The sequence below is a fragment of the Delphinus delphis genome, chromosome 7 (assembly GCF_949987515.2).
Source record: "Delphinus delphis chromosome 7, mDelDel1.2, whole genome shotgun sequence".
Lineage (NCBI taxonomy): Eukaryota > Metazoa > Chordata > Mammalia > Artiodactyla > Delphinidae > Delphinus > Delphinus delphis.
In genome coordinates this window covers 33915705-33934092 of record NC_082689.1, presented here as the reverse complement: position 1 = coordinate 33934092, position 18388 = coordinate 33915705, and the positions used below count along the sequence as shown (strand labels likewise).

Here is an 18388-nt window from a genome sequence, read left to right as displayed (position 1 = left end):
GCTGACAGCAAGGCAAAGGGTAAAGACCAAATGGCAACTGTTAAAGGTTTATCAGCCCTTTTATCCCAAATTAGACATATGGCATTCCTTTGTTCTCTGTTGTAGATGAAAACACAAGCTGGAAACGTGATACATTTGTGACTGTTTTGAGCACAGTGTATTTTATCAAAAGCACTTAATTTTATTAACACTTTTCATTTTCAACTCGCTTTTTTACTTTATGAACTTTTAATGCATAACCCAGCTATGAAATGACATCTCTGGCAGCTGTAGTAGGAAAGAGCACTGCAATTAGAGTAGGAAGTTCTGGAGTCCCAACTCTGACAGTGAGCCAATCACAGCCTCTCCTTGTCTGCAAAATCAGTGGAGTTAATACCTTCCCCCACAGGGCTGTGGGCATTCACCACGCATGTGTAAGACCTAGTAAGCTGCTGACATGAGTGCTAGGTATTTTTATTTGCAGGCATTGGCCTGGTGACTTAACAGGTTTTCCCCACAAGGGAATTAAAATTTTATAGTTTTAATATGCTTTCTGAAAAGTATAAATACAGTATGAAGGTTCAAGTATTGGGACAGCTGCTTCATCAATAAAAGGATGATTATAACATGTTTCTCTTAGAATTGAGATAGCTTACTATCATTTGAGAACTTTTCAGTGGGTTTCACATTTTTCTCTGTCAATTTCCACAATTACCCCTGTCTCTTCCTCTAAAGGGATCAAAGACATGCAGTAAATTTGCCTTTAGAAGCCAAATGTGGAACTTGTGTGTTTATTCCAAAATCAGAACAATTCCTAATGGAAATGTAAAGTGTTTAACATAAACTAATCTTTTTTAAAATTTATTATTATTATTTTTCCTGTACACAGTCCTCTGACTATTGTGGCCTCTCCCGTTGTGGAGTATAGGCTTCGGACACGCAGGCTTAGCGGCCATGGCTCACGGGCTCAGCTGCTCCGTGGCATGTGGGATCTTCCCGGACCGGGGCACGAACCCGTGTCCCCGCATCGTTAGGTGGACTCTCAACCACTGCGCCACCAGGGAAGCCCCAACATAAACTAATCTTTAAGAGTCGGTCCCTTTCCAATAATGGGCAGGCACATTCTGGTAAACGCTCCTTGAGAAGACAGTACAACTGGTATACAATTAACTAATGCCTATCATTTCTAACCAAAATTTTAAATCCTCCATTTTCCCTTCCTTGAATCTGTCTAGGAGGAGAAAAAATTTAACCTGTAACTATCAAAATATGTCTTTTATTCAAAGAAATAATAGTACCATTTCTTTTAAGTCCCTTGACCTCAGTTTATTAGGGTCAGAAAGTTAATTTGTTTTTTGTCAGCAAAGGTGCTGTAAGTTTATGTTTATTTTAAAGAGAGAGATCTCTAAAACCCCAGTGGGATCTCTGAGGCCGTAAAAAGAGGCACAGATTACAATGCAGGCAACTCCCCTCCCCCCCAAAACTAAACCTGGACGTCTTTTAAATTTTTAGTTTGCCCTGTGTCATTTCTTTCGCAGTCATAAACAACCTCATAAACATGAATGTCTTTTATTATGAAAATTGCTGTTACATTACAGCCAACATTCCAAAACATTATTTTACTAAACACTTGTCTTGATTATATAAAGTAGAGCAGAAACCATGATCCTTTTCCAAAATCGATTAACATCTGTAGATATTAACACAAAGCAGGAGGAGGACACTCCGTACGCTCACCCTGGTGTGTAGGAGATGAGATGGCGAAGAGCACCTACGTAATCCAAAACAGCTACTAGTGTTACTTGTACAGTGTAAACCAAACACTTACAATAGGACATTAAAAAAAAAAAAAGCAAAACGCTAAAGGGTTGAGGTGTCACAACACTTTTGAGATGGGAGAAGCCAAAGCGAGTTTCCTCTTCCTTCTCCTCTGTGAGTTCAGTGCAAGGTACAGGGAAGAACCACAACACTAGGTCAAGGATGGATGCAGTTCTTTGCTTCTGTATTTTCCAGTCTCTAGTTCTGCTTCAAAACACAGCCTGCATGCAAAAGCTCTTCAGGCTCTCATTCACAGGCCCCGGAATACAGCGTTTGCACACGGATGAATGAGGTTCTGCAGCAGCTCGGAGTCAGTGTCTGAATTCCAGTGTATTCACTCTGTAGCATTGTAAGGAATCCAAGAACAAAATTCCTATGTTCTTTCTAGTCGGGAGGCAGAGGACTCCTATTTGGATGTGCTCCAGGTCTGGGGTCAGGGTATGGTAGAAGTAACTGCATAGAACCTCTCCCATCATGAATACCCTGGTGGGAAAGCTTAGAAAAAGTTAAAATTTCAGTTTAAAAGTTCCTCTTTCCCCTCCCTAAGCAAAGAAGCATGGTGCACACATGACTGCGAGGAATTCTGGAAGGCATAGTGTGGCTACTATAGTTTCAAGTACAATCTGCTTCTTGCAAAGGGGTCTGGGGTAACTGCAGGCAAACCGGAAACTCAAAAATATTCATCAACCTCTTTAATGTAAGAAGCTATACTGAGAATTTTTTCTTACAGCTTCATGAGCTGGCATACTCTTTACTGTAGGAAGGGTCCTCTTTTTTCCAACAGCAGATGTATGACATTTGGGGAACTTAACACAGGCCGGGGACTGGTCTAATCTGATTTCTACCTCCTTTTCAATCCTCCCTTTAAACTATACAGTCTTTTATTCTGGGCTCAGAGCTCCGATCATTAGCAAGGCTCAGAGATAACAACCAAAATAATACAACGTCCTAATTTCAACACTGTTCTTTTTTGCCACTACAGGAAGATGCCAGATGGTGCTAAAACACTTTGAATAGATAATCCAGTTGTCAAGCTGTTATGCAGCCTAGTTAAGCTTCTCACGCTGGATCTGGTAGTAACATGCCTGAAAAAAAGTTCAAAACCATTTAAATTTTACTTTAAAAGAAATTACATAAATATAACAATGCACATGGGACTAAGAAAGGAAATCCGTTATTAATGCTGATAGCTCAACTAAACCAGTTGCTTCCATTTTCCCCTGTTTTCTTCCAGTCCCCCTACCCTATCCCATATCTGTTTTGCCAAGTTATAATTAGTAGAAATAAAATTTTGTAAAATTCCCTCTGATTCTAAAACAGACAAAAAATTTTAACAAGCTGTATAATATTCTTCATTAAGCAGAAATACCTTAATTCGTTAAGCCACTATTGACTGGACATGTAGAATATGCTGATGATCAACATAAGGTACACAAACAACTATAATCAGAATCACCTAGCATGTTTGATAAACATACAGGTTAAGATTAAGCATCATTCCAGTCCTAGTGAGTCAGAATTTCCTGGAATGCATTTTTAACAAGCATCTCCAAGTGATTCTGAAAGTATCCAGGTTTGAGAGTTCCACTACAAAGAACACCTCATCCAAATAATATACAGTGTATTCCATTCTTTAATTCCTTGGGATAAATCACTAGGAGTAGGACTACTCAAACTCTAGAAACATTTTTGATGTTGTTGATATAAATGTTAATAACAACTGTTTTCCAAAAGGGTGATTTATTCTTCATCAGCAATGTGGGACTAATTCTGATTTCACTATAACCCCACCAGCCCTGGGTATAATTTTATAACAGTTTTGCTAATTGAGCAGGGACAAAATGGCACTTTCTTTAAATCTGCAGTGAGGTTGAGCGTTTTCTTTTATATAAATATATTAATTCATTTCTTCCTTGGTGATATGTTTAGAGATGATCTTCATATAACATCAATACTAATAATGTAAGTAATTGGTAGCCAATATTTTCCCCAGTTGTCCCCTCCCTTTTCAGTTTATTTGCTATAAATGTTAATGATATTTAAGTTGAAAGGTTTAAACAATTAGCCCAAGCCAGAAACCTGACGTTAAATTCTAGTTTTTCTCATTTTAATTTGCCTGTCTTTTCTTCTGTCTCCCTTTTTGTATATTTAAACCTTACTAAGGCATCTGTAATTCGCTACGTGAGTGATTCCACCCTGATGCCACCCTCTCTCCAAAACTGCTAATAAGCTCTTCCAATACTTTGACCATTTATTATATAATTCTCTTTTCCATTTATGTTTGATGTTTCCATTTTCATATGTCAAATTTTTATTATAATACTGCCTATATAGGAGCTATCCCTTCCACTAAGGTATCTGTCTATTCCTATGACAGTAACATACTATCTTAATTATTATAATTTCATAACATTTGATTAACTGACACAGTGGGTCTGTTCTGCCTTTCTTTTTTTCAGAAGTGTTTTTGCCATTTTCTATTTGTTATTCTTCCAATAAACTTCACAATGATTGTATCAAATTCCAAGAAAAATCAAGGCAGGGTAACTGAAATGACTTCCAACAATCCCTACAGAGCACCCAGATCAGAGAATCTCATTTGTAACCTACTGGTTACAATAAATGGGAAAGAAAGAAGATGCGATTCATATTCATTACATACCTACTGCCTTCTGTGTTTTACCTTAATTCCATTAAATAGCTCTACTGTTGAATGTTTTTTTGGACACTAAAAATTCTTTCTGTTTCTTTTTTAAAGTTACATTTATATAGATGGTCTACATTTATAAGGATTTGTAACGATCTGAATGATCAATTTACAGGGAAGATTGGTTAATGAATAATTTGCTTTAGTATTTTGAGAATGATTCTACTTTAATATGTTATCATATTTTAAAATATTAACAGTATGTGCTCTAAAGGCACTTAATGTTTGCATTAAGGTTTTATATAAAAGAAAGGTTAATGATAGATTCATAATATGGTAAATGAAGGAGAGATTTTAACATAAAAAAATATTAAATAATATCTATACTTTACCTTCAAAGTGGTGAACATTATACCCTGTTCCCCATGCTGAAGATACGGGTCCATGAGATCCTCGATGAGGTGTACTTCAGAGCCTAAATTCCTAATCCTGCCCAACAAGAAAAAGATATTGAGTTACTTCCATTTATATGTACATCCTACTTCTGAATCTAGTTGAAAGGAAAAGAAAGAACAGCTCAAGAAAAAGGTAACACCGTCGTGAAAAGGGTTAACAGAAATGGACTGTTTTTCCAGTGGGGGAGCATGTTCCTGTCATCAGCTCAGAAAAGCAAGGGGCAGACTTGTTAAAATAATGTCACTGATATTAAAGTCAGAAGAGATTGGTCACCTGGCCCGTAGCACCACATATAAGAAAACAGGAAACAAATCATCCATGGACCACAAGAAGTCTTCCTGAAGTGAGGCCAGGACACTCTGAGAGATCTCTTCAAAAGTCTGCTGGATGACTTTAAGTTTGTCTGATGGGGTAAATGTTGTGCTGTTGTTAAAAAGAAAATTAAAAATAAAAATAAATGACGAAAAGATATCTTATGGTTTTCTTAATAGAGTCATTTGACACTAATTGTTTGATACAAATATACCCTCTTAGGGCTCACGTGCCTTAAGTTGGATACATCAGGCAAAAGGAGTCACTGGAAGGGATGATCTCTGTAATCCTATGGCCCTTTGAGGAAAGAAGCCTCCAACTATCAATGGTTCACATGAAAGAATTCACTAAGTCATAGATCATCTCCTTTTACCCATGTGGAACCTTATTTTCCTAATACATGCTCTTCTCTGAGTAAGAAGTTTGGTTAATTTCCATTTGGCTAAAGATACGATTATGTAGATAAATTGCTGGGTAGGTTCTCCACCACTTTCGAAAATGCAAGGGGCTTGTAGAGCAAAAGGTAAATGTCTCAGAGTCTTTCTGATCTTCAGGCTGAGTTTGACACCATCTTGGGGGGTTGGGGGGTGGGGTTAGAGCTTAGGTAAAGATAAGATCTCATCAGTATCTTAATAGACTAACCGCTCCTTTGATTTATGTAATTTTCAACAAATTAGAGATTACCTGATCTGCTGTAGACATTCTACAGCTGAGGCAAAACAAGCATCTTTTGTGGTTGGCAAAACCTGCAAAAAAAGAATTTATAAAGGTCAAAGAGGAAAGCTGTCTTATGCAGCAACAAGAATCATAAATGATACCAATGGCAGAATGCAGATCTTCAGTGAATAACTCATGCTTGGGTATTATATTACCGAAGTAAAACAGAAACTGTTTCGCTATCTCGAATCCCCCCACACCAAATAAAAACATATTTGCTGAGGAAACTAAAATCCACTATACCTTTTTACTCTCTCCAAGGATTGACAAGGTCACTGGCCAAAATTTCCTAAAACGAAATCCATACATTGTTAATACAAGTTGTTCCTTATGGTAAATTAGTCCCCATAAAAACAGTTAATGACTAGATTGACTTCCCTGTCCTCATTTAAAGTAACTATTCCACAGTTCCTTCATTTTTACTATTAAACCATTCCACTGAAAAAATTTACTTTCCAATTAAGGCTCATTCATTTTTTTCTGATAGCACAAATATATAACTATTGGGTGTTGGGGTGATCAGTTTTATCCTAACACTTCTAGAAAGTACAATCACTTAGTATTTCCTTGGACTAACAAGAAACAATGCCCTACAACAAAAAAGGGCACTTCTAAACTTTTACATGAGAAATTATAGATGGGGAGGGAGGGAAGAGAAGAGAAAAGATGGGAAAGTAGAACGCCAAAGACTGAATACAATTAATTTTCTGAAAATGTGAATATATGTATTTTGCTTTGAAGAACTGCAAAATATCAGGCATGATAACTCAAATTATTTACTTATATTCAGAAGAATAATCACATTTCAAACTCATGTCTAAAAACTCTCAGAAATAAAGATTTTAAAACATCACTATTTTGCTGAAGACAGATATGCGATAGGTAACTAAACTGCAAATCATATATACAATTAGATATCAAAGTACCAAATTCCCGATAATGCTGTTTGCATGTTGAGTTAAAACAATTAGGTTCCATTCATAATTACTGTACTGACCTCTGCACCCCGAGGAAGCCCAAAAGAGCAATGTCTGGCTGCTTATTTAGTCGGAGAACACATTCCCAGTAAACATCTTCCTCACGATCATTATCCAGGGCATAAAGCATGAACAGCGGTGGGTAGAGCCGAGGTAGGAGCACAGGAAGCAGTAACCCAGAACCTGTTACCACGTAACTACAAAATATTGGAGAGAGAGGGAGGAGCATTAATCTTAAAATTGAAAACAGAATCAAACATGGAGCTTTATTTTCTAGAACTTGAAAGTAAAGATGGGAATTTTTGAGTAAGGAAGCAGTTATATTCCTTCTTTTATGTAAGAAGTTAACATGAGAAGTCTACCTATGGCCCCAGAGTTTTGTCTTGGGCCAACTGTGAATCCTTATCATAAACTCAAAATCTAATTGAAAGCCCACTCTGTTTCCATTTTAAGGCTGATTTCTCTGTTGTCCTAGGACAGAATGATTTACTTTGCTCAGCGCCTTTGTGCCCAGTCATTTGTAGTTACAGTTTCATGGGGTTTGGCTAACATAACTTGAGACCTAAAAGGAACCTCAGAGATCACGAAGTCCAGCCATATCATTTTATTTATTTTTTAAATTTTTTTTATATTTTAAATAAATTTATTTATTTTTGGCTGCGTTGGGTCTTCGTTGCTGCATGCGGGCTTTCTCTAGTTGCAGCGAGCGGGAGCTACTCTTTGTTGCGGTGCGCGGGCTTCTCATCGCGGTGGCTTCTCTTGTTGTGGAGCACAGGCTCTAGGTGTGTGGGCTTCAGTAGTTGTGGCTCACGGGCTCTAGAGCATAGGCTCAGTAGTTGTGGAGCACGGACTTAATTGCTTTGCAGCATGTGGGATCTTCCCGGACCAGGGCTCGAACCTGTGTCCCCTGCATTGGCAGGCAGATTCTTAACCACTGTGCCATCAGGGAAGCCCCCAACCGTATCATTTTAAAAAGAAGGAAACAGATCCAGAGAAAACAACTTTTCCTGGGATTCTTTGCATAAGATCACTTGGTCCGCACCCCCTTTCTCACCATCTCCACCCAGCTCCACTCACCCTGGCTCTGGTGATTCAGATCTGGAATCTGACTTCCCAGTGCAAAAGGATTTTCTTTCAGTTGGCAGAGGAGCAGAGAGAGGAATTGTGGTGCCCTCTTCAGGAAGCTCAGGAAATAAGAACCTAAGGAAGAATAAAGAATATCATTACACAGTTACACCTCTAGAGTGGATAAAAAGAGTAAAAACACATTTCCATTATTTAATCTTTTAAGGACCAATAAAACCAAACTTTCTATCAACTAAATAAGTCAGTTTCCTTAGAGTCTTAACTGATGCTTCTTACAGGATAAAATTAAGAATGTGGGGCTTCCCTGGTGGCGCAGTGGTTGAGAGTCCGCCTGCCGATGCAGGGGACACAGGTTCGTGCGCCGGTCCGGGAAGATCCCACATGCCGCCGAGCAGCTAGGCCCATGAGCCATGGCCACTGAGCCTGCGCGTCTGGAGCCTGTGCTCTGCAACGGGAGAGGCCACAACAGTGAGAGGCCCGCGTACCGCAAAAAAAAAAAAAGAAAAGAATGTAGCTAATGAATAACACCAGTAAAAAATCAGTTTGTTCTATTTTTTTCTGTCTAGTTACTAAAGAATAAACAATTCTGATCTATATTATATATGTTTTTCTTACTGGCAAATCTCATCTGAGGTCAATGTGTATTGACTCTTCAAGCAGAGATCATTGCTTTCAGAATATAAACAATTAAATGTCCAACATTAAGAAAAAATGAAAACTCAATTCATGCGAAAATTAAAAATTTTTTTTAAAAAGCCAAGCTGTTGAAAAACTTTTCCAAATGATTGAGCTGCTAAATTGTTGAGGGTTTTTCCCTAGGCATTGAATTCTCCCTGGATTTTATTTCCCACCTCTTGCATGCAAATGGTGGATTCTAACCATAAACAAGTTTATTGTCCTCTTTATTTTTACAGACTTAAACCTTAACTCTTACAGGCAGTTTGCAATCTTCTGTATTTTTGTAGACTTATACCATGTCCCTGCCCCGATTTTATAGTGGAGAAAATTAAAAAGTTCAGGGAACTTATCTTCATTTCACACATCTAGCTAATGTTAGAGCTGAAACAATCCTAGCCCAGCGATCTTTTTAGTAGATACCACTGCCCCCTCCAAACTGAAACATTTCCAAATGCATTTATCAGTTTTGAGGCTAAATAATATAAGGAGGTTTTTCTGGGACAAGTTCATAAACTTTTGTATAACTATCTCAATACAGCATTTACTTGTTGGCTTAAATCCAGTAAAATATCTTGAATTTCATTAAGTTCCAAACTTGCTTGCTGCCTGAACCTCTCCTTCGAAAAGATGCTTGCTTGCTTTCTCACCCTCTTCGAAGTCTCCGCTCGGATATTACCTTATTTGTCATGTCTCCTTGACCTTCCGTTTAAAATAGCAGCATCTCACCTTCAGCTCCATTCTCTTCCCCTCCATCACATGAATCATCATCTCACACGTTACATATTCTGTTTACTCTGTCCCCAGTAGAACGGAAGCCCCATGAGAGCACAGATTTTCTCTCTCTCTCTTTCTTTTGGGGGGTTGGTTTACTGATAAATTCCTCCAAGGGCCAGAATGGTGGCTAACACGTAGATGCACTCAAACATTTGTTGAATAAGTGAACAAACAGGCTATTGTCAAGGAATAGGACATAAATACTCAGGGCTAAAACTTCATATTAGACTTTATCTTCTCTGTGGTTAGGTTTTAGAGACATGATTTTGCCTAGAGATTAAATCCAAATAAGACTACTATATTTCATACCAAAATTGGTATTAAAAAATTTTATTTTAGCCTTCTATCATCCCCAATGAGTAAGAAAGACATAAAGGAAGTAAGTTACAATGGCTAACGTCCATCTTTTTTATAGTTATAGCATAAACACAAAGTAAAAACATGTTTTCATTATTTAATCTATTGAAGGATCTGTGGCATAAAACCATTTTCTTGATGACTTCAGTGAAAAGATCTCTCACCTCACCAGCTGGAAAATTCGCTTCAGGTAGGACGTAATCTCCTTCACAGCCTCCTGCAGCAGCCGGCGGTTGGCTCCCACACCCACATATGTCATTCTATACACTGCAACCAGTGTCTCCACGAGCCTGCCCAGTGGGTGCAGAGGAGTGTCGCAGGCCTGAGCAGCAAGAGAACCGATGCAGCCAGTCAGTGTGCACTAACAGCAGAAACAACTGATCGACCAAAAAGAAACACTTTCATAAATGATGAGCAATTTTCAAACTGTCAAGAGTCTACTTTTGGACCAGGAAAATTTAAATACTTCAACTTTTCTGAAAGTGTTGAGTCTACCCAAATTATATGGAGTAGGAGTTCCTATTCTTAAAGAATCCTTTTAACATTTTGGGAAGATAGCTTTGGATATACTGATAAAGAATATTAAAAGAAAGGTTCTAAGGGAATTCCCTGGAGGTCTAGTGGTTAGGACTCCACTCTTCCACTGCAGGGGGCACAGGTTCGATCCCTGATCAGGGAACTAGGATCCCAAATGCTACATGGCACGGCTGAAGGAAAAAAAAAAAAGAAAAGCAAAGAAAGGTTCTAACATACCATAAACATCATGAAAAATATATGAAATGTTACTTTCCAGAAAACTGAATAATGACAGTTGATTATGCTCTGAAACAATCACTGTTCAGTTCCCTTGATTTCTTCTAATACTCCTTCCTGTACCCCCATGTCAATACATGTCATTCTTTAAATTGTGGGCTGATCTCACAGGGTTTGAGAAGGAAGCAAAGACAGTATAACCATGGGGTGAAGGCAGCATGCTTTATTTATACAATCTCTAGTTTGCTAACGTTACAAACAAAAAGCCATTATAAACTCTGACCCTAGATGTCCAGAATCCCCTTGAACACTTTACAAAACTTATAAAGTTCTATCATAATAGGTCAATCTTTAGGGAGAAATGTGCTTCTAGTGGTCAGAGAACTAACAAAAGACATACCTCGACAGCAAAAACAGGATATGAGTAACAATAAGCTGTGAGTACATTTGAATGATATATCATGTCAGTTGTATCATTAATTCACAAGGCTGGTATGGTTTTGACTCTTGTTTACCTTTATTAAATATTTCTTGATGTCATCATATTTCTCCACAGAGAAGGCACCAATATGCTGAGGAATGAATTCCAAACTCTCTAGTGTCTGAGTCTGTGAACGACTTAATATCTCTGGACTATAAAAAGAGAAAAGAAAGCCTATCATATATTTCAAGAAAGCAAGATAATTGTAAGTGTACGTGAAGCACAGTCACCAACTAAGGATGAAATGGAGCATCCAGCACAGTGTTCAGCCCAAATGTGTGCATAACTGGTAACTGACCTTCTGTTAGGTTTATGTAACAGTAATTCAAAGTAGCATTTAATGTTACTCCACACCAACCACAATAAATTAATGAAGATGTTGCACCAACAGAAACCATGGTGTTGGAAAATACTATTACGTTAGCTTGAAGAGAAAACTGGCGATAGACTTGTTAGTGATAATAAAAATGGAATAACGGGGAGAGGGAGAGCTAAGGATTAAGGAAAATAAATCAAATGGCAAAGGCTGAAATGGAAATGAGCTCAAGAAGTAAGGAGATAATGTGGATGCCACAACAGTGGTGCGGTATGCACACAATGGGTAAAAGGGAAGCTCCGGATGAAGAGGCTAAGATAAAACACATACTAGTCATCAACTGAAATTTTTGGTAATGGCACTCTATTAGATTACAATCAATGAGAAATTAGAAACAGTGCACAATTATCATTATGATACTGATTTAGATAAACAAATAAGACCTTTGTGGCAGCAATGTGGTTTTATACAAAAGTTCTTTCATTCTTACTTCTTGGAAACACCCAACAAGAGTTAACCAAGGTTAACTGTAGGGCTCAAGTCTCAATGTCTATGCACATGGGCTCTATCAGAGAAGGGTGACCAACTGCATCCCACACAAGGGCAGGTCCACAGCTTTAATCAATCCTGGGAGTTTCCATTTTTTCTACTGATAGAAAGAGTAGGAGGTAAAAATTATAAACTTCATGAATGAAACACTATAATCAATTCCCATTTATCCCAAACACGGGAAAAAACAAAACAAAACTTTCTTCCTATACTGTAGGGATTAGCAAGTTCTTTAGATATGAATGCTAGTCAATGCCTGCAGAAGTGAGCGGCCAAGTTAAATAAGGAAATATGAAGAATGGCAGATGGAGAAAAACAAAAGCAGGAAAAAGGAAAAGGAGAAAAGAGAAGAAAATAAGAAAAAAGTAGAAAAAGAGAAATGAAAAGTACATCTGTAATTTCTCTTTCAGCACTTCAAAATTGTTGTGTGACTTCCTTTTGACCACCAAGGTTTCTGACAACAAGTATGCAGCTATTTGAATTGCTGTTTTCATATACGTAATGCAAAAGTTTTCTCTATCTGCTTTCAAGATTTTTTTCCTTCCAATTTGAATGTAACATGTCTATACATGGATATTTGGTTTTTTCTAGGATGCAGTTTGTTCAGCTTCTTGAATGTGTAGGTTTATGTCTTTCACTAAACTTGGGAACCTTTCAACCACTATTTATTCAAATATTTTTTCAGCCCCACAATTTTTCTCCTTTCCTTCTGGTATTCCAAGGACACAAATATTAGACTCTCAGGTCCTTAGAGCTCTATTCACTTTTTTTTTCACGTTCTGTTGTTCATTTTAAATAATTTCTACCAATCTATTTTCACATTTACTGATTCTTCTGCTGTAATCTCTAATCTGCTACTGACCCCACCCAGTGATTTTTAAAATTTTGGTTACTGTAGTTTTCAAATCAAAAATTTTGATTCGGTTCATCTTTGTATCTTCTATTTCTTTGCTGATACTTTCAATTTTAATATTTGTTTCAAGGATGTTTGCAGTTGCTCATTTGAACATTTTTATAATAGCTGCTTTAAAGTTCTTGTCAGATAATTCCAAAATCTATGGTAGGGGGCTGTTGATGTCTATGGATTGTCTTTCCCCAAATGAGTTGAGGTTTTCATGGTTCTTTCATTGCCATGTAATTTTGGTTTATTTCCTGGACATTTTGAGTATTATGTTACGAGATTTTGGGTCTTGTTTATATCCTAATGGAGAATGTTGCCATCAATAACATAGTAAACATAGTAGAACTGAAACTGTTATCTTTACAAGGACCTGCTTATAAAGTTGGCCCTTGGCTGGTACCTGGGAACTAAGCTTTCTAAAAGTTCCCTATACTAATATGAAACATTTCCTAACTGATAAAGATATTTTGCTGTCCATAGACTGTACTAAAGTGATTTGTGGTGAACATCTGCTTCCTTCTGGGACTATGGAATTTTGGTAGTTGCTAAGCACAGGATGCCTATGTGACTAGTCCCCAGTAAAAATCTGGGGCACTGCATCTCTGATGGGCTTCCCTGAGCAGAAACATTGTATATGTGTGGCTGCATTTTACTGCTCTGGCAGAGAGTGTGCTCTGTGTGACCCCTCACAGAAAGGACAGAGCATGGGAAGCTTACACATGGGTTCCTCCAGACTCTGCCTGTGTCTTCTTCCCTTATGATTGGGCTGTGGAGCCTTACTGTGTTGCTGTAATAACTTAGCTGTGAGTATGACTATATGTTGAGTCTTATGAGTCTGTCTAGTGAATCACTGAATGTGTAGGTGATCTTGGGAATCTCTGAAACAGCTGATACTTTTGTTTCAGCCATCTGTGGGCTGTGGTTCCAATGTCAGTTCACTTCTCAAGGGCTTTGCAGTCCTATCTGGGTCTTTCTGTGAGTACCACTGAGGTGTTAGTCTGGGACCTAGGTAGAAGTCAACTTAGTAGCTGAGTTCTCAAACTGTTTGGCTGGTTCGGATCAAATCCACGCATGCAGGTCTGGGGTGAATCCAGGAGTTCATAAACAACTTTACAGGGTTGTTTTCCAGAGCTCCTCTCTTTCCATGACCTCCCCAGCATTTTCTGATTCCCCTTGTAGGTCCTCCAGCCAGAAACTGCCCACTTCCATGAAGTGGTAGAAGGATAGAGAGAGAGGCCAGAGAGCAATGAGGTTTGGCCAGGACTCCTGGACCTGATGATTCATCAAGGGAGAAGAAGGGTCCTCTCCTGCAAGAGTGCTGGCTCCTTCCTGCACGCATCCTGTTTCATGGCTGCTCCAGCCACAGCCATCACTGCCCCTGCCACAGAAGTGCCTGCAGGCTGAGGCATGAGAAAGTGGAGAAAGAGGAGAGAGAGAAAACCCAGTGTACCTCCTCCACTCTTTCTGAGCTTTAGCCAGAAACAGAGGGGTTTTTCTGGATCTCTGTCTGTCTGCACCACAGTGCTTGCTTCTAGTTTCAGGTTATACTGGGTTTAGGATGAGGAATATTGAAGTTAAGAAACCCAGTAAACTCACCACTGGTTGGGTGGTTCTCTAAATTCAGCTGCTCTTCCCCAAAACACCTGCTGATATTTACTTTTCAGAGTTTCAAATAAATGTCCATGCATTCTGCCTAGGTTTTATAGTTGAGTTCAGTAGCAAATACAAGGAGGTGTGTTTTATCCATGCTTACCCAGAAGTATATAATTGACTTTTAAGTTATATTTAAAAACTAAATGTGGGAAGCCTTGACAACTTACTGGTTTTAAGTTTCGTCTTCCTACCAGGCTCTGCCCTGTGCTGGGCAGGCATTCACGCACCTGTCTCTGTGTTGGCGCCGACTGGTAGTCAGGGCCACAGCAATATTGTCCCACGCTTTCCAAACTTCCCCTTGGCCTGGGTTCTCACAGCCAAGCTGATGCCAACATTCATCAAACACTGCTTTCCACTTCTCATCAGCCGGCACTGCCAGGTTTCCAAGCTTCCTGCTAATAAGGTCACGTCAGCCTCTCATTAATCACTTATTTTGTGCAAAAACCCTGAAGAACAGATACAACTGCAAATACTTCTGTGACAAAAACTGCCTAAACTGATGGTGGTTCCATTGTTTAAAAACTGAATAAAAATTTAAATGGATGGTTTTTAGCTACTTAGTGTTTATTAGATACTAAAGTATATGAATTAAGTAGGAAGCACATCAGAACTGACTCCTTTGCTTTCTACATTTCCATAGAATTGATATTGCAAAATTGATCCTTGCTAAAATGAGGACTTCCTGTGCCTTGCACATCTCATACTGAGAACTGTGAAATGCATTACATACTGGGTTCTAAAAATACTAAGAATAAACATGGTACAGAAAGTATATCAAGCTCCCATGAAAACAAAGAATCTGAGATGCTATCAAAATACAAAAACAAAGCTAAAGCTAGAAACAATAAAGGGAAATTAACATATGCCAAAAACTTGGAGGAAAAACATCATACACTTCAAGACTTTGACTTTTCCCAATATATGCAGCGTATCAGTGTATATATAGGATTGACCTTTACTTTTCAAAATCAAGTTGTGCAGGGCTTCCATTTAAAAATCTCTCTTTCAATCCACTTGGATACCTGCACCATTAACAGTAAGATTATTCCCGCACACAGAACTTTCATCATTTTAAACATTTAAGCTCTACAGGTATAAACTAAGCCAAGAATACACATTTAGCTATCTATAGCAGTTTCAGTTTACAATTCAAGGTTATACATTGTTTAAAGACAAAAAGAATTAAAAAACTTGTCCTGCATTTGAAATATTTACCAGCTTTGATAAAAGCAAGACAACTCAAAACATTCAATAATTAATCCATAATTAACACTAGTTACTCACAAAACTTTAGGTCTGTCTTTATCACTCTCATACAGACTAGGCTTAAAGTACGTTCCAGTGATTTTTATTCCAGATCCCCATTCTCCACTAAAATAACCTTCAATGTAGTCTCCATTTGGCATAGTCAATGTTCCCTAGGTAAAGTCAGAAAAAATGTGGAATTAGAGGAAATATTTTCAATCTTAAAAATCAAGAAAAAAAAGCACTAAATGGTTAACATTTTCATTTTTAACTAGTCCCTAATTCTTTTTAAAAAGGTGTATGTACATGCATGTGCAAACAGAGTGTATGAAAACAATCCGTGGATTAAAGAAAAATCACAGGAAAAATTGGTAAAATATTTTTACCTGAATGAAATGAATACACAACTTATCTAAATTGATGCGACGCTACTAAAGCAGTACTTAGAGGCAAATTTAAAGCTGTAAACATTTATATTATAAAATAAGGAAGATCTCAAATCAGTAATCTAAAACTCCACCTCACAAAGTTAGAAAAAGCAAACTAAACCCAAAGCAAGAAGGAGATAATAAAAATTAGAGCAAAAATCAATGAGATAGAAAACAGAGAAAAATGAATGAAGCCACAAGTTGCTTCTTTGAAAAGATATACAAACTTGACAAACAATAAGACTGATCAAGAAAAAAAGACACTTAACTAGATCAAGAAAAAAAAAAGAGAGAAGACATAAAATTACAAAATCAAGAAATGGGACATTACACCAACCTTACAAAAATTAAAAAGGTTAGAAGGGAATACCAAGAGAACAACTTTATGCCAATAAATTAGGTAACTTAGATGAAATAGAAAAATTCCTTAAGAGGAACAAATTACCAAAAGTGCCTCAAGAAGAAATGAAAAGTCTGAATAGACTAATTAGAAGTAAGGAAATTAAATTAGAAATTAAAAATCTTCTCACCAAGTAATGCTCAGGCCAAGATGATTTCACTGGTGAATTCTCTAAAACATTTGAAGAAGCAATAATAACACTAAGGCTTTCCAAATTCTTTCCGAAAATGGAGAAGGAGGGAACCCTTCCCAACTCATTCTATGAGGCCAGTATTACCTCAGTACCAAAGACAAACATCATGAAAAAAAAAACTATAAACATAAATGTAATAAATACCTCATAAATATAAATGTAAAAATCTTCACCAAAATATTAGCATTAATTCTAGCAATATATAAAAAGGATTATATGCCATGACCAAGTATGATTTATCCCAGGAAAATAAGGTTGCTTTAACATCAGAAAAGCAGCCAATATAATATGCTGTATTAATAGCATAAAGAACAAAAACCACATAATCATCTCAATAGACACAGAAAAAGCCCTTTGACATAATCTAAAACCTGTTAATAATAAAAACTCTCAACAAACTAGGAATAGAAAGGAACTATCTCAATCTGATGAATCTATGAAAAATCTTCAGCTACATTACACTTGATGGTGGAAGATTTAATGCTTTTCCCCTAAAACAGGGAAAAAGGCAAGGATGTCCACTCTTATCACTTCTATTCAACATCTACTGGAGAGTCTAGCCAGTGCAGTCAGACAAGAAAAAAGAATCCTTCCAGATGGCAAAAGAAGAAGTAAAACTGTCTTTATTTGCAGACAACATTATCCTGTATGCAGGAAATCCTAAGAAATCCATTTTAAAAAATCCTACTAGAACTAATACATAAATTCAGCAAGGTTTCAGGATATAAGAACAAAATACAAAAATCAATTGTATTTTTATATAATAGCAATGAACAATCCAAAAATAAAATTAAGCAAACAATTCTCTCTATAATAGCATCAAAAAGGATGCTTAGGAATAAATTTAACCAAAGATATGCAAGAGATGCACATTGAAAACTACAAAACATTGCTGATAGAAATTAAAGAAGATCTAAATAAATGGAGAGACACTCCACATCATGGATTGGAAGATTCAATATGATTAAGATGGTAATTCTTCCCAAATTGATCTGTAGAGTAAAAATAATCCCTATAAAAATCGCAGCAGGCTTTCTGCAGATTTTAACAAGCCAGTCCTAAAATTTATATGGAAAAGCAAAGGATCCAGAATAGCCACAATTATTATTAAAAAGAACAAAGTTGGAAAACTTACACTTCCTGATTTCACAACTTACTAGAAACCTATAGTAGTCAAGACAGCATGGTACTGGCATAAGGAGAGACATGTAGATCAATGGAACATAATTCAGAGTCCAAAAATAAACACATTTTATAGTGAATTAACTTCAACAAAGGTGTCAAGAAAATACAATGGGAAAACTTGCTGACGCAATTGGATACCCACATGCAAAAAGATCAATTTAGACTTTTAATTCACATCATACACAAATTACCTCAAAATGAATCATAGACCTAAACATAAGAGTTAAAACTATAAAACTTTTCAAAGAAAACACAGAAGAAAATCTTAGTAACCTTGAGTTAGGCAAAGATTTCTTAGATATGAAATCAAAATCATAATTCACCATAAAGTTTTTTTCATAAACTGGACTTCATTAAAATTAAAAACTTTAGTACTTCAAAAGGCACTATTAAGAAAACAAAAAGACAATTCCAAAAAAAAAAAAAGAAAACAAAAAGACAAGACACAAACTACAAGAAAATATTTGTGAACCCTGTATCTGA

At 37.1% G+C, this 18388-nt stretch overlaps 1 protein-coding gene across 7 annotated transcripts in view; it reads right to left on the bottom strand.

Moving 5' to 3' along the window:
• Positions 1 to 1266: 1266 nt before the first annotated feature.
• The window catches only part of ALS2 (alsin Rho guanine nucleotide exchange factor ALS2), an 86866-nt gene continuing 69744 nt past the window's right edge, over positions 1267 to 18388 (bottom strand). For 4 of the 7 annotated variants that reach the window (XM_060016294.1, XM_060016295.1, XM_060016297.1 and 1 more), the window contains 11 exons: positions 15739 to 15872; positions 14682 to 14849; positions 11070 to 11187; positions 9966 to 10123; positions 7984 to 8106; positions 6927 to 7103; positions 6173 to 6218; positions 5897 to 5958; positions 5174 to 5323; positions 4837 to 4933; positions 1267 to 2292 (listed from right to left, as the gene is read on the bottom strand). In XM_060016294.1, the coding sequence (XP_059872277.1) occupies positions 2182 to 2292; positions 4837 to 4933; positions 5174 to 5323; positions 5897 to 5958; positions 6173 to 6218; positions 6927 to 7103; positions 7984 to 8106; positions 9966 to 10123; positions 11070 to 11187; positions 14682 to 14849; positions 15739 to 15872 (1344 nt within the window). In that variant the 3' untranslated portion in view covers positions 1267 to 2181. Of the gene's footprint in view, positions 2883 to 4836; positions 4934 to 5173; positions 5324 to 5896; positions 5959 to 6172; positions 6219 to 6926; positions 7104 to 7983; positions 8107 to 9965; positions 10124 to 11069; positions 11188 to 14681; positions 14850 to 15738; positions 15873 to 18388 lie in introns of all 7 variants that reach the window. The other 3 variants (XM_060016299.1, XM_060016301.1, XM_060016298.1) reach the window with 3 other exon arrangements.